The sequence below is a fragment of the Ambystoma mexicanum genome, chromosome 2q (assembly GCF_040938575.1).
Source record: "Ambystoma mexicanum isolate Mex_15411 chromosome 2q, UKY_AmexF1_1, whole genome shotgun sequence".
Classification (NCBI taxonomy): domain Eukaryota; kingdom Metazoa; phylum Chordata; class Amphibia; order Caudata; family Ambystomatidae; genus Ambystoma; species Ambystoma mexicanum.
The window spans coordinates 1,017,232,674-1,017,250,158 of NC_090924.1; the positions used below are offsets into that span (position 1 = coordinate 1,017,232,674).

General features: G+C 43.6%; 1 protein-coding gene across 1 annotated transcript in view; it reads left to right on the top strand.

Moving 5' to 3' along the window:
* Positions 1-17,485, top strand: part of CUBN (cubilin) — a 1,794,835-nt gene that overhangs the window by 907,297 nt on the left and 870,053 nt on the right. The window contains exon 30 of the mRNA XM_069648353.1: positions 5,921-6,095. Coding sequence (XP_069504454.1) covers positions 5,921-6,095 — 175 coding nt within the window. The remainder of the gene's footprint in view (positions 1-5,920; positions 6,096-17,485) is intronic.

Here is a 17,485-nt window from a genome sequence, read left to right on the forward strand (position 1 = left end):
AGCGTAGCTTGCATCTGGCCTTATGGAAGATGGGGAGGGCTTGGGTTTGCCCTGAATATTTGGATAGTATTTTGTAATGACTCCATTCTGATATTCAAGTGAAGGTTAGATTGGACCAAAGGGTCAACTTTACGGAGTGGATCTATGTGGTACGTGGCCACTGTCAAGGCTGTGTGCTAGCGCCATTTTTATTTAATCTTCACATCTTTGGTATAGGAGCTGCTCTTGGAAATATTCTGGCTAACTCCCTGAAATTGGCGTCCATTGGCCACTATCTGGAAGGGCCATTTTTTGCTGGTACATCGATGCCCAAAGAATAGAGGAGGTGTCCGAATTTAAATACTTGGGTAAAGTGTTTAAAGATAATACAGCACAGTGTGGCAAATCAGACCCTTAAAATAAATACTATTTCGGCCACAAATGAACTTAGGGTGTTTGATAAAAAGTATTGGCGGTTTTCTCTTGCTCCGTTCCTTAAAATGTACAACCAAATGGTGGTGTCTAGGTTGATCTACGGGGCCCAGGTACGTGAGGAGGGTTTGCTTTGGTTCAAAGTAGAATCAATAATTTGGAAGCATGTTCTATCACTTCCCCTTGCGCTGCTGTGTGTCACATCTTGGGCATTGTCTCCTTGGAGGCTATGGTCTCCTGGCAAAGAGAACAGTTACTAAGAAGCATCCTATATCCCCCAGTGGGCACTCTTTTTGAACATCTTAATTTCTGTGTTATTCGGAGTGATTGCATGATTTTAAATCAATGGGATTAATGGTTCTTTGATCATCCATGAGCTCAATTACCTATCATTGGAAGATCTGTAATATACTGCTGTTAAGGTTAAAAATAAAATATATGCAAATTATTAGATTGCCAATAGATCTCGTTTAGAATCCTACCAAATTTTTCAGCACTCTGTGAAAGACATACAACCTTATAATTCATTGCAAAAATGCTTGATTAGACACCCCTCAAAAAAATGTGGAGATTTTTGGTTACGGTTGAAGTTAAACCTTCTGTTAATGAAGGATGTTTTGGGTGCTCGTAATAGATTGCCTAAGGCTGATCGCCTTTGTCGCTTTTGTACGATGTCGAGAGAAACTGTAAAATATTTACTCATCGAATGCACAGCACTTTCTGACCATTGGTTGGTAATGTTTGAACTTTACTTCAGAACAGGTCATTTTTTTCATATTCATTTTTTTGGTGGTCTTTACTATCGGAACCTAGTGATCAACTCTTGATTGCAGTGATGAATTTTTTAAAACAAAATCTTAATTTTGTAGTTTCATTTATTTTGATGTTTTAATGTGCTTGTTTTCTTTTTCACTATCCATTTTTTTTCCTTTTTTTAAAGAGTATAAGAAATGGTTTAAATGACTCTTTTTTTATATGACGTGATAATTTAAATGTATGCGTGTAAAGTTTTAATCCTGTCACACAATAAATAAATAAATACAAAAAATGTAATGGCTTAATCGCGTGGCTTCCATCCTGTGACATTTTGCTCAATCCACCATTGCTTGCTCCACAGTAAAAATACCTTAATGACATTTTTTGCATGTAAGGGTTCCCTTTGATGTCCACTGAAAACTGTGGAAATTTGGAAAATTAGCTTTTTTAAACTGTCACTGTCGTAGGTTAATGTGCCTGTTGCAGGCATCTGCTTTAATCTGAATTCCACAAACCGTCAAAACCTTGATATGAGCAGGAGCACTGCAGCAGGATGAGCAACTCAAGGCCGGTTCTAGGATGTGTGAGGTCCTGTGCCTCAAAAGATGCTTGGGCCCCCTTATTTTGCATGCATATTGACATCACAGAAGATTACCTCACATAGGATAATCAAAGTGGATTATGAGAATATACATTATTAGAATTCACTATGAATAAACCAAGAGACAAGACAAATAAATTGTGATGTGCAATACTTGAATGGTCGTTGTTATTATAATATATGGAGGAATACAATGAGTGGGGCTCTTTGAATAGCATACAGTGTGAACAAAATCACCTCTAGGGGCTTCTATTTGTGACAGATGAGATGCAGTGAGTTAAAATGATTTACCGGGATCCCACAATTAGGTAAAGTGGTGTAGCTGGGAATTGAGACCAATCAGAAACTTAATATCGTGACAACACATGTTCTCAGGCCTATGTGGTAGACATATGTATTGTTTAGACTTAAATATTACTCTGGTTCACAGGATTGGTTTGCAAACTTTGTAAATCATAACACACCTCTCTAGCAAACATATAAATCCAGATGTTAAGCAAAAAAAAAAAACACTTGTAGCTTTGCTTTATCTATCTTCAATGGAAGACAACCCTACCTGCCTACATTTCAAAATGAAAAACCCGCAGATCTACGTTACCGGAATACCCTGGCCACACGTTGGCAAGGCCACACGTTGGCTAGGCCACGCGCACATGTTCGCAAGGCCACACCCACACAAGGTGTTTTGTGTAAAATGAAGACTGATCAGGTTTGTGCATGCCCTGACCTCACGTACACAGTCACATGTTGATCAAGGTGATAAAGGTCATCGTCCACGAAATAGAATGCAAGAGGGATGACTGTCTTTAGGCAAGATCAGACCCACACCCTCACCTCCTTTCTGGAAGGAAATGCTGTTTTGCTGCCCGCATGAATCAAAATGAAACTCCTCCTTATGGACGGCCGGTAAACCCAGAGACTTCATGTTCTTCCGCAGAGACTTGTAGAAGAGCATAAAACCCAGAGTCTTTGGGATAAATCAAGAGGTTAGGCAGGTATGAAGACAACCAGTTCCAGAAGGCAAAGCAGTGTGAGGGTAAACATTTAATTTGAGTTTGGGAAATGTACTTTCATAACTCAATGACATACAACAAAATATACTGTGGGATCAGTTAACCTGGTTGTACCCATTGTTTCACACATGCATGCTGCATATATGATAAGTTGCATACAAACATTAAATGCTCTTTTTATGTGTCTTTATGTGTCAAATAAGCACGTTGAAATAAGCAAGGTAGTTAAACTGTAGTAAAAAGACACACTCCAAGCTTCTTTAAGTAGCTTCTTAATAGGTTTACTTCTGTTCCTTAAGTTACATATTTCAGGACAAGACATCAAGTATAAGACAACAAATCACCGGCACCCATCACCCAGGGAGGGAGGGACCAACTGACCAGTTACAGAACACTCGCCACATCATTCTCACACTCATACATCAACATTCCAATTGATGCTTGCATGACATCACTGAGCAAATGACCAGACTAGGCAGACTCAATTACAAACACACTCAGGCACGATACAACACAATGATTTTTGTATGAAACATTTTAATTGTCTTGAAAGAAGGCACATATTCGCATAGCTAACTTGAGCTTTGTGTGAGCTTTCATTAGAAAACTGCACCTGTCAAAGGCAGTTCTTATCCTGAAAATGTTTAAACTTTTGAGGGTGTTGTCAGACACAATGGGTAAGCCAGTGAATCATCAACTTCCGCTCGTATTTATGTATTTGCAAGGACACAGTTGTGGGAGGGGGTGGGAGAGGAGTTGTCAGCAGGGTCTCGTGGAGGGCAACGGGGAAAGAAGACCCTCACAGTGGGGAGAATCCCCTCCACCAGGCTACACTTTTGAGGCACGTTAGTACTCAGGGGACAGCTACAGCTTGCTGAGCCTGCTTCGGTGTGGGGCCCTGTGTATCTGCACAGGCTGCCCATGCAGACTTCATGTTTTACTAGTTTACACAGCAAAATAGGATATTTTGACCCATTATTTAAAAATGTTCAGTCAATTGGACAGTCGGGCCTATTCAGAAAGGACAGTTATGCGCCACCTGTTTATCAGTTGACCGGCCACCACTGGAAAGAATGCTCTCATGCCTTTATTTAGTATTGGTTATGCGCATTCCCTGGTAGAGATATTATATGACGAAAACACTATTTAAATGATGATTCCTTTTCAGTTGACAACTATGAGTATTAGCATTAATATTTTATTATTATTAAACCCTGAGACCTACACTGTGTAAGTCATATAAGCCCTAGCCTTCCTTCCTTGAATATGAAGTCAGCATCACGGTGTCTATCTCATACACTTTTTTAAATTATGTCATACATTGATAATCAAATAAGTCCACACTTCCTTATTGGCCTATCCCATCTCATTATCATGAATTCTGTATCGATTTGCAACTTATCATTGAAGATCTTTGATAATAGTTTGCTCAGTTGCTTGAGGAAATAATCAATCTTTTTTACATTTAATGATTTGTGGAACATCTCCTTTTTTCCAAGTACGCCACCATTTCATTTTCTAATTTAGGAGTTCTTTGTTATACTTTTATTATAGGATTTCTTAAAGCTGTGATTAGGGTAAACTCTTGAAAGCCCTTCAATCATAACAATAGTTTTTACTCACTGCAATTGGAACCTCATTCCACTGGCCCCAAACGCACAGGGGGTGCTGTTTAGGATTGAAAATGCAGAAACATCATGGCCAACACTTAACAAACTCCTCCAATAAGTAACACATAATAGGTATATTTGAAGTATCACAAAAGCAGGCAGAAGGCAAGAATGAATGTCATAGGTGGGTTGATAGGCTATCCCACACGGAGACCCTAGCCATCCCATCAGACCCGTAGCCAGCAAATGCCAAGCCATCGGTTCCGTGCTGGCTCCTGTAGGAGGAGCGTGGCCCCAAAGGATTTTGTGAGTGCTGAAGACACAAACATGACTTCACTAAAAAGCTGTGCGTTTAGGGATCATCTGGGCCTTCAAGGGAAACCATATGGATCACATCTGTGGTCCGGGTTCCACTAATTATATCCCTGGAGGTTCAAAGTGCCTGGGGCAGGATCAGGCTGTATTGATGAATTTCCTACTACCAAAAGTAGTCCTTCACACAATTTAATCAAATATAGGTATGGCTATATCTCTTGAATTCTAAACAAAAAAGCATATCCAGTTTGTTTTTTTCTGTGCTGAAATGAAACACTATGCAAGTAATTCAACGTGCAGGCACTGTTTAGTTTGGGGCGTGGGTGTGGAAGCATCCCGCGGTCTAGGGAGAGACACACTGATGTAACCAGTAACCAGGTTTGATCACAGCAGGAGAGTTTGTACTTAATTTCACCTGATCAAGGATGTGTGTGGGTGTAAAGATGAATGGCTAATGCTAGGGCAGGGGTAATGGGGTACTGCATGGCCTGCTTCCTGGTTTAGAAAGCAAGTAGTAGTAGAGTGGTGAGTTGAGGTAGCCATGGAGGGGCTCTTCCGGATTTGAAAGAGGGATGAAGTGGATATGGGAGAGGAGGAATTCCAGGGGGTCTGCACCAGTCTTTTGAACCCCCCACCCCCAGTTTTACAAGCGTGTTGGATTTTCATACTGTGATTTGGTCAAGGTAGTGGGGCTAACCCTCTAATTTGACTGCCAAATTGTAATAGCAGATGAAGCTTTTTGCTTTTTCTCTTTTACTGGCAACCTAACCTTTATATTCATAGCTCTGTGATGTCGATTTAGACTTGTTTGCATCTATCCCAAACCATCCCAGACGCTCAAACAATTGATTTATTTTTAAATAATGTAAATTGACATTTTCAGGGCATTTTTTGTTCGTAAAACTATGTTCTTTAGAAAAGAATACAATCCGCTAGATGCCGCCAGCCCCTCTCCTCCCCTCCACCCCTTCTCCGTGCCCCTCTGCATCCCACCACCACTGAATATCTGTTGTGTTGTTACCTCTGAAAAGCACTCTGTTATGCATCTGTATTGTTGTAGATCTCAGTAAAGCGCTCCATTGCTTCTCGAAGCTAGGTCCGCGCTCAATAAATACAATAATAATAATGATCTGGTAGATCTGGTGACGCGTGGATCTTCTGATGGCCTGCCAGATTATACTTTTTGTAATTAAGCAGTTTCCTTTTTTTCTTAGATTTACGGTGGTCCAGATTTGCAATCTCCAAGGCTAGCTCAGCTATGTAATTCACGTGGAGTCGACAACCCTCTGCATGTCTCCAGTGCCGGCAACACTGCAACCATCAGATTCAAGACTGATTATTCTATCAATGGCAAGGGTTTCAATGCCACTTGGCAAGAGATTCCAGGAGGTAAGAGATATGATGAAGAACTGGACACTGGGGATGATAGCAAACCTTGTCAAAACAAATCATGTTGCCTCCTATATAGTAAACTTGTTTTCTGGGTGCCAGGTACTGCCATTGAATTCTGAGATAGTCAGACTATTTAGGGCCATCATAAGCCTACATAATACCTCCATATGCCAAATTGCAATATTTTGTGCACAGGAATTTACACTAGATGTTGCCTTCAGATGCCCAGGAACCCCTTTGCCCCTGTCTTCAGAACCCAGTTCGTATGGCACTGATCAAATTCTGACAATCGAAACATCTAATCAATCAAGACCTCATTGATCTTCTCTTGGGAACATCTCCCGCCTCCAACAAACCCTGTTGACCTCATTCCATTGAATCCATTACCTAAAGCTGTCTAGTGCCTATCATGACCTCCTCCCACTCAAGACCACCATTCCCAAAAACCTTAGATCTTAATGGTTCAACTCTGATCTCCAAGACCTCAATAGGAAAGGATGAAAGCTTGAAATGCAGCGGAGCAAATACCCCCTTCCCATGGATGAAGCAGCATGCTTACATCACCACAGGGACTACCAGGCCACCAAACTGAAATGTCATAATATCACAATATAACATTAGAGCCTATCAGTCCTTGAGGGGAGCTCACCAGTGTTCCTGCAGCACTTTCAAAGCCCTGGGAACCTAACACTTTAATTCCTTCCCAAAAATCGTACCTATCAAATATAATATGCTGCATCACTGCATCTGAGTCCGATTACTTACCGCTTTCCATTTCCATCCCTACAAGACTCCGACATTCCTGTGCTTCCCTTTCCTTCCATCAATCTATTTGGAATTCTTTTCACCGGATGCCTGAATTTCCATTTGATCCCTGCCAGGCGAGAATATTCGAAACTCTCGTGCATGTAATCTCTCATCACCTCCTGGACAGTGTGAATCACTCCATCACCTCTGATATTGTCCCGTCACTCTTGAAAGAGTCCATAGTTAAACCCCTCTTAGGGAAGCCAGATTTATCCTACTATGACCTCACTCATTACATACCCATCTCAAAATGTCTGTTTTCTGCCAGGCTGCTTGGGTTTTTGCTTTCTGCTTATGAACCACTCCAGTCCAACATCCGGCCAGAAAGAGGTGTAGACTCAGCCATTGCATCATTGTCCCTCGTTTCCAAATGCATCATTCCCACGCCTCTGGGAATCTGCACCCCAGCAAAGCTGCACGTCTCCACCTACGAAGAACTGAGAAGAAGACCAAAGGAAGAGAAGCCTTCTTCTTTCTTAGTTCATAACTGTGGATGCGTGATATGAACCCTACCTTCTCAGGTTGAAGACGAATTCCAGAACTGGGTTATCTGAACCTACTCCCTTTTCTTGAACACCTGCACATTTACTGATCCTCATCTCTTGCTCTCCGACGGATCCAGCAGATGACAAGCCTGAGTACAAAATAAATGACGAGTACATCATTTGATAGGAATTGCCATCATACGCCACCATTTGCCGTCATTTGATCTTGTACTACGATTCTTCCTGGCCATCCTGTCGCGTGTCCTTGTACTCATATCATTGGTCCAGTATTGCTAGCGTACTTCTGGTATTGCCTTCCTATTGCCGGTTACTGGTATAGTATGCCACGAATTCTCACCATGTGCCAGGTATTGTATCATGTACCTATGCTGTTTGCTTCCATATGCCAGGTTCTCACACCATGTGCACCAGGTGCTGCCATCATTTATGTTATGTGATCTTAGGCTATGTTACTTTGCTTTTGGAATGTCTCAAATCAGCAATGTAGTCATTTCAAAGCTCTGATCCTTGTCCGTGTCATTTTGTGCCCTCGCAATATGTCCAGTTATTCAGACCATATGCTTGTTACTTGAAGTTCCCATGTTTTTATTTTTTTATTAGTTCTTTTCACTGATCACATTTCCTTCTACCAACGTCTCAACTTTTTCTTTCTTTCTTTACTTATCACTGCTTTGGATAGAGGTTTCATGTTCACTCACTTTTTGTTTTATTTTGCTATATTTCCTTGGACATAAATTGTGAAAGGATGCCACAGATTTGTACCCATTACTGGAAAGTGATACTTTGTCTCCCTAATGATGGCAACATGTTATCTCTACTATTACTACTACTACTACTACTACTACTCCTACTCCTACTACTACTACTACTATTACTACTACTACTACTACTACTACTACTACTCCTACTACTACTACTACTACTACTCCTACTCCTACTACTACTACTACTACTACTACTACTAATAATAATAATAATAATAATAGTCCTGGCTAAAGAAACGATGGATGATAGTGAAAAAATGTAGCTGTGAACTTTTCAGTCTTCACCATTAGCAATCAAGAGAGAGAAATTGTCTATGTATTGTAAGCATTGTTTTTTGCTTTAATTTTCAAATGTAGCAATCTACTTTCAATATATAAAACTGAAGTAGTGTCTCCTGGAAATGGCCATAATTCATGAAATAGAGTCACATCTGACATGACAGGATGCAGGAAAGAAATATATACCCAGTGGTTTAGGTGCTTAATGACAGGTATAACAGGAGATAGATTATGGGGGTGACTCCCTAGGCATCTTTGACAATCCCATATCCCCCTGTGCACCAATCTGTTGTGGACCTGAAGTGATGTGACTCAGATGGTGAAAAGCTATTTGTCTCCACCTATCCCATTCGGGAGACAGAAACTCTCAAGGAGAAGCTGGGTGTGTTGGGATCTCCCACTCTGTGATGGATCTTCTAGGACTATATAGGTATATATGCTTATGTTTCACCAAAGACACAGTGCACAAAATAAACCCGATAACACTATGAGAAACCTTTATTTGGGGCTTTATTTGCCATTCAAGGATATACTCTCACTTTATTTTACTGATGACCTTGTGGTCTGGAGAGCCAATGTTTACAGTTTCCAGCTCTTTGGGGACCCCGTTTTGAACAAAAGAAAGAACCCTCCACCCCCAATTTCTATTTCCTTACTGGGCTGCAATTTAATGTTGTGTATCCCTCACTTCCATTCTTACCCTTTAAGCTGTCTGCATGAATAAGCATGGTGGGGTAAGTAGGGGAGTGTGTAGGGGAGACATTGCAGACCTGCATAGATTATGGGCACAAAAAGAAACACCTGGATATCTGCCTACTTGCATTACTGTCTCGCCAAAAGAAGAACATTTCTAGCTTCATGCCCCAATTCTCACCACCTGAAATATACAAAATATATCTGGTCTTCAACCCCCTTCTCGCATCTCCCTCATGCATGTGTCTCACACCTCTTACACACACACACTGCAATTGTTCGGTATTTGTGTTGTGTCTGAAATTCCCCGAGAAGCGTGAGGTCTTCGAACACTAGTAACTGTATTGATTCGAACGTCAGAGTGCCTCTGGGTGGATACCTGTGTGCCCCACCTCTTGATAGTCACTTGGGGATCTAAATTAACATTCTGTGATTATATGTTTAAATGTAAAAGCATATTGGAAATATAGAACTGTGTCCCAGCTTCCGGATTGACCTGTTATTTACAACTTGGCCTTTTAACTTTACAGTATGCCGAAACCCCAAATTAGGTAAGGTTTATGGTAATATTGGAGCACTCGCAGGTTATATCAACCAACAGCATCAGATCTGTGGATAGTTGCACGTACTTGTTTTGATTTCCCGAGTATACTCGGGGAAATTATTTTCATTATCACCTGGTAGCGGGTACTAAAATTAAAATTCCACTGTGAACATAAATTTGCAAGAACATACAGAATCGCCTAACTGTTAACAACAGTGTTTGTAGTTCCCGGCCAGCTGATTAATATAAGTAACTTTTGGTTTTAATTATGTCACCGGCCCTGACTAGGAACATGCAACGTAACATTTCAAGAAAATCGTCTATTAACAATAAAATGGCGACTCAGGTGACCTTGGTGGCCCCGAGGGAAATTAATGTAGCGCAAGTGCCAAATGATGCTAATGCACAATGCATACCAACCTGAGTTATAGTTCAATCAGAGGATGAATTGGTCCAATCTGTCTGCTTGGATCTAAGAAATGCAGATTGATACAGGAGTCCAACAGGATGCATTAGTTAATACCTTGAATGTAGCTGTAAAAAACTTGGGTTGGGGGTTCCAGCCAAAACCAAAGCCAGGCTAACACATGCCCCTAATAAAACCACGACACTGGTAGCTGGGCAGAAAAATACCGACTTCTATCCGCAGACTGGCTCCAGCAAGGAAATTAGGTGCATTGAGCCACCATTGAGAGCGTGCCTTATGGAAGGGTTGCGTAACCTAACTGGCATAATCATTTTGGAAGTTGTGGGGCACATAGGGTGTATCAATCTTGACCAGACTGTTTCCAAAGAACAAGGTGGGCTAAAACCTCATATTTGATAACCTATGAGGGTTCTCAGACATTAATCACTAGAAATGTCTGTCAGAGGCAAACTGATTTTGCAAGCCTAAGATGTGGTAAAATGATTGATTTCCAAAAGCCAAGTGGTTCTGTTACAATGAGTAACAAGGAATAGAATGCACGAAGGAACTAAATCATACCGGATAATAAAGGAAGTTCAAGTAATGAAGAAAGATGGGCTGGAACATTTAATATGCCTAAACAAGACAGCAAAGAGTCAACTAACATAGATAATCAAACCCAAAGGAACAAACAAGTGGCGACTGTTGCTCCAGATGCTTGCACACAGGGGGCTGAAGTAGTTTTGAATGAATTGTACTCTAACACTGTAAGCCCAGACTCCCCAAATAACCTGGAGGGGAAAAAGGGAGATAGAGAGAGACTTGTTAAGATATTTGCCCTGGGAGAGAGGAATCTCAGTAATGAATGTTAAGAGTCTGAAAAATAAAAAATAAATCTCATCAACCGTTGAAATTTGGTCCACGGGAAGATGCACTTAATGGTAAAATTATCAAATGTTGATTGTTATATTTCAAATTGCATCCCTGGCTAAATCTGGACATCCTTCTTTACTGAATGCTCTTCCCAAGTCATCTTGGGCGCCTTCTGCTCTCCTACTTCCTTCACCACCTTAGGTGATCCCCAATGTTCTATCCTCTTCCCTTGGCTCTTTAACATCTACCTTGCTCTGCTTGCACGCCTCATTGCCTCCTTCTTCTCCAACTTCCAGTGTTATGCAGATGACACACAGCTCTTTTTCAAACTTCCTGCTGACCCTCTTGGACCCTCCATCACCCCTGACTGCCTGTCAACCAGTCCTGGTGCACCTCCAACGATCTCTGCCTCAACACCTGTAAAACTGAGATCCTTCCCATTGGAATCCCTGCTGCCTCCTTCTTCCCTTCACTCCGGCCTTCCTCCTTGGGCTCTTCCCTACACCTTCTTCTGAAGCCAGAAACCTTGGAGATATCTTCGACTCCTCTCTCTCCTTCCTCCCTCACATTCTGGACATTGCCTGAAGTCCCACTATCAGATCTTCCTTCTCAAAGGAATTCTACCTTTTCTCACTTTTCCCGAGAAGCTCAATGTTACCTGAGCCCTGGTTCACTCTAGGCTTGACTATTGCAATAGCCTCCTCCTGAATCTACCTTCTTCCACTCTGCAACCCCTCCAGCTAATCCAGAATAGGACAGTAAGACATATTCTTGGCATTAAGCCCAGGGACTTAAACCCAGGGATCTCTCCTGCCTTAAAAAGTCTTCATGGGCTCCCGGTTGTTGCACAGATTAAATTCATATCCCTCTGCATCATCCACAACGGAGTCTGGGTCCTTGGACTACATTATCTTCAACTTTATCTTACTAAGTACTCTCCTGCTAGACCACTTCATTCCTCTGGCATCAACTCTGTATGTGTAAAGCACTTTGCTAAACAAAGGCAAGGTGGTTGATCGCTTTCCTCAGTTGGTGCCCTCCTGTGGAACAGCCTCCCCTGCCTCTCTGCCTTGAGCAGGACTTTCTTAAATTCTGGAAGCTCCTCAAGACCTTCCTCTACACCTCCTCGTTGCCTTCTTGTCTTCTTTGCTAATCCCAATGTTGCTGTGATTAGTGTCTGGGGCCCTGATGCATACTTGGGGTCCCTGAACTCACAAACCAATCTGCCCAGCTCCTGTCTACCCTTAGCACTTGCCTTGGCACACCCTGTGCCTTGGAGCTTTGCACTTACTCCTGCTCACCCTGTCATGATGCCTACCTCCAAGGAGCCAGACAGGGCCCGGCACCCTCAGAGGCAGGCAACATGTATACTAGGGAAGTCCCAGCCACCCCAGATAGGGGCTCTTTGGACTCAGTCCTGGTGCCGTTGGCGTCAGGCTCATAAGGGATAACAGTCCTGGCACCATCGACGCCAGGCTCATACAAGATATGGAAGGAATAGTGTTTGGTGCAAACTTACCTGGCAGACCATGCTGCAATTTCCTTACCTGGCAGATCATTCTACAACTTCCAGATGAAAAAGGAACTACTTAACCACACGGGTGTGGCTGGTGGCAGGATACATACCTTCAGTGGAAGGATACATACCTGGGACTAATTGAAAGGCTATTTAAGCCACGCCCAGACAGCAAACCACGCTTCGCGTTGTTCTGCTCATAGCAGCTGGACGCTCAACGTGCCTGCTCCTGCTCCAGCCCTCGACCACGCCTGCCAGCATCCTGGAAACACCTAAGGATAGAAAAGGGAAGAAGAAACAGGTGAAAACAAACCTTACCTGTTAAAGCTGCATTCTGGATTCAGTGCGCCAACGTTCCTGCAAAAAGACATAATTTTAAATACTCACTGCGTCGCATACATCTCGGCGCACTTCTCTTCCCTGCACGTGGCGCCTTCGGCTCTGCGACGCCCATCCGGATCCCCTGCAGCATTCCAGCACCTACGGGGAGACGAAGAGAAGAAAGCAAGGTGAGAAGGGAAAATAACCAAGAAGCTCTTACCTGCCAAGCTAATTCTTCTTACCTTCGGGCCGATGCCATTCCTTGGGCATTTCAGCACCCCGGCCCCTATGGGGAAAAAGCAAACATCACATTAGTGAATGCAAGAACCGTAGCACACAAACTATTTAAAATTTACCTGCTTACAGGTCGGACTCAGCTTCTGCTTCGTGCCGGCTCCATTTCTTCGGCATTCTCGAACTCCGGCCCCTAAGGAAAAAGAGACAGGAAAAGACAGTAGTGGGCCTATACCAAAACTCACCTGAAATCAGGTTTTCGACGGAAACCGCCCTCAGCCCGGAGTCTTCCATTACCTGCAAAAGAGAAGAGGAACAGTTTAGACTCAAGCTTGCCATAAACATTTACGGTACTTACCGGAACAGACAAGCGAACTCGAACTTACTATCCAGTGACGTAACTGGACCCCAACGCGCCCCTGCATCAGAAGCAGGATGGAGAGCTCGCCTTTTCAATCCCTAAGTTGAGTCTCCACAGGGAATTACAGAAGGGTTGCAAGGAGGGTGAGAAGGGAAACGGGAGATCTACACAAAACCCGCAGAGTATTAACCCTTCCTTTTCGCTCACAGAAGGGTATTCATCCAAGCCAGACAAGCCAGATTTGGGAACCCAGCCCACTCCATCTTCAGGGTGCTGAACATCTCCTTCAAAGAGGCCACTGCCGTCCAGACTACGCCCGTGCCTCCGTGGGAACCAGGTGAGCGTTACAGAACGCGAAGCCTACCCACAATTACCCACCCAGGCGCCATGGAGACTTCCGAAACAGACCAACTGGCCCAACTATTGGGGGAATTACGGGCGGAAGTTCACGCCGCCCGCCAAGAAACCAACGTTCTTCAAAGAGAACTGATCTTGTCCAAAGAACGAACCGATGACCTGGCTAAACAGCTTTTGCAGAATCAGGCTGGACAAACGCCATTACCTGCTTCCGGGAGAGAGTCCACTCCTATGGCTTCCACTAACCCGGTGCAAATTAACCTGCCGGAAAACATGCCTTTGGCCCCACCTGAACGTTTTGCGGGGGACCCCAAGAAATACGCTGTTTTCATGAACCAATGTCGTTTACACTTTTTATGTAGACCTGGGGCCTTCCCTAATGACCAAACTAGGGTGGCTTTTGTTTTATCGTATCTCAGCGGCTGTGCAGCCGATTGGTCTATTCCGTTGGTAAATCAAGACGACCCTATCCTTCGTGACTTTCAACGCTTCCAGGCTAGCTACAAAACCATTATATTAAAAAAAGACAGTCACAAGGGGGCAGATGGAGAGATTATTTGCCCGGCACGCCCAGGGTGAGGACTTGGATAACGAACTTCTGTCTTTGCGTCAAGGGAACCAAGACCTCCTATCATATATCGCCACATTTAACAGACTGATCGTGGAAACTGGGTGGCCTGAGAATAAAAGAATCACCTTGTTTCATCGAGGACTTTGTGGAGAGCTAAAAGACGTTCTGGCTCAAATTGTGAATCCACCCCAACTCTGTGAGTAATACATTGATTTAGTGATCCAACTTGATCATAGACTCCAGAATAGAAAGACTGATCGGACTAGATTTGAAACTCGGGCTTTGGTAAAAACCCACGCAAACCCCAAGAGTACCGACACTTCGGAGCCAATACAAATTGGGGGAGTAAAAGGACCCCTAACGCAGAAAGAACGAGAAAGAAGACGGCAAAACCAGTTATGTCTCTATTGCGGAGAGTCTGGACACTTTGTACGAAATTGCCCGGTAAAACCACCCAAGAAGGTGGTTGGAGCCACAGACCAAAACCTTCCAAAATCTGATTCGGGAAACGATCAAGCCCGACAAGCGTAGAGGTCCGCTTGCCGAGCGTGAAGACAAACTCTTTGACCTCGCATTTCATCATGCCAATGACCCTCGTGGATCCAAAGCAGCCTCAACGATTACATGGCATAAAGGCCTATCTCGACAGTGGGGCTATTGGGAACTATGTTGATCTTGAATTGGCTTCCAGGATTGGTCTCCCTCTCCGACCAAAAATGACCAAAGATGTCATTACCACGGTTGATGGGACCGAAATTGCCTCTGGGCCGGTAACACATTCTACTACAGAAATGACACTGGTTGGCCAAGATGGTCATAGGGAAACCATAGTGTTAGACGTAATCAAGGCTCCACAATATCAGGTAATCTTGGGGATCCCTTGGTTAGAAGCACATAATCCTCGAATTGACTGGCGAGCAAAGAGTATCACCTTTCCTAACTGCAGACAAACTTGTTATTCCGGAAATCCACAAGTGGGTCTAGCCTCAGTAACCTCTGTGTCAGCACAACTACCACTTGAGTATCAGGACTTTCAGGACGTTTTTCAAAAAGAACAGGCCAACACCTTACCACCTCACCGGCCATACGATTGTCAAATTGATCTGGTACCCAATGCTCAACCGCCTTGTAGTAGGATTTATGCCCTTACCGAACCAGAGAATCTTCATTTACGCCAGTATTTGGATCAGTATCTTGCCAATGGGTTCATTCGCCCGTCAAAGTCACCGGCTTCTTCAGCTTTGTTCTTCGTGCCGAAAAAGGAAGGCGACCTTAGAACATGTATTGACTATCGCGCCTTAAATCAGATAACGGTTAAGAATCGTTACCCCCTGCCTCTGATCCCTGAACTCCTCGACCAGGTGAAAGATGCCTGCATCTTTACCAAGCTGGATTAAAGAGGGGCTTACCATCTGGTGCGTGTCAGAGAGGGCGATGAATGGAAAACGGCCTTCCGCACCAAATACGGACTCTTTGAATACCAAGTGATGCCCTTCGGGTTGTGCAACGCACCTGCTGCCTTCCAGTATTTTATGAATGACATCTTTCGAGAACTCATATATGTTTGTGTCATCATATATATTGATGACATCCTAGTGTACTCTTCCTCGGAATCTGATTACCGAAAACATGTTAAGGCCGTCCTGGAGAAACTACGCCAGCACAAACTATTTGCAAAGCTTGAAAAGTGCATTTTTCACGTCACGGAGGTTGAGTTTGTTGGTTTTGTCCTAACGCCAAAGGGAGTTTGAATGGACTCACGGAAAGTGGACGCGATCCTCAAATGGCCATCCCCTAGTTCTGTGAAAGGGGTTCAGAGCATGCTTGGTTTTGCCAATTTCTATCGAAGGTTTATCCCAGAGTTTTCTCGAGTGGTTCAACCCATCACAGCCCTCTTACGGAAAAGCAAATGCTTCGAATGGACTACGGAAGCAGAACAAGCATTTCAGGAACTAAAAACTAAATTCACCTCCGCACCTGTGTTAAAACATCCCCGTCCAGATCTCCCTTACGTTGTGGAAACTGACGCATCTAGTTTAGCCATGGGAGCGGTTCTATCACAGAGGGACCCAGTCTCGAACCAACTGCATCCTGTGGCCTTTTGGTCCAGAAAATTCTCAGCTCCAGAAGTTAACACAATCACAGATAAAGAACTATTAGCTATCAAGTCAGCTTTCAAGGTTTGGCGTCATTACCTTCTCGGCGCAAGACATACTGTTACCGTAATTACAGACCACAGGAATTTACAATACTTAAAAACAGCCAAAGCTCAATCCTCACGTCAACTCCGTTGGGCCCTGTTCTTTGCAGAATTTGACTTTGTGATCACCTATCGCCCCGGCTGCAAGAATGGCAAGGCGGACGAATAGGAATGGGCGATTCTACCCCAACTCTAGATCCAGTTCCGATTATTCCCGAACAGAGAATTTTGGGGGTGAGCTCCTCACAAACTCTAGAGGATATTCAAACTAGAGTTAAATTGCTTTTCGACGCTGCAGCCTTGCAAGAATGGAGCCTGAAAGATCCCAGATTTTCAATTAATAACGATTTACCCTATTTCCAGAGGCAACTGTTCTTGCCTCAAAAGGATTTGCAAGATCTCGTTATTGCCCATCATCATGAGACACTAATGGAAGGACACCCGGGCATCGCTAAGACTGAAGAAAAAATTATAAGGCATTTCTGGTGGCCCTCCTGGCGAAAGGATATAAAATCTTTCGTGATGACATGCGCAGTGTGCGCCCAAAATAAAAGTCAAAAGCAAAAACCAGCCGGTCCGTTACGACCTCTGGACATCCCACCGGCACCTTGGCACACTTTATCGCTGGATTTTATAACTGACCTACTTCCTTGTCATGGATTTAATACTATACTGGTAATTGTAGACCTCTTCTCCAAGATGGCCCATTTTATTCCCTTGAAAGGGCTGCCTTCAGCCTCCACCCTAGCCAAGGAATTTCTTGAGAACGTCGTTCGTCTACATGGTTTTCCATCCATATTAATCTCTGATCGGGAAAGCCAGTTTATTTCTCGGTTCTGGAAGAGATGTTGCCAAATGGCACAAGTTGATGTGCGTTTATCTACCAGCCACCATCCTCAGACTGACGGCCAAACTGAGAGAACAAACCAGACATTGGAACAGTACTTACGGTGCA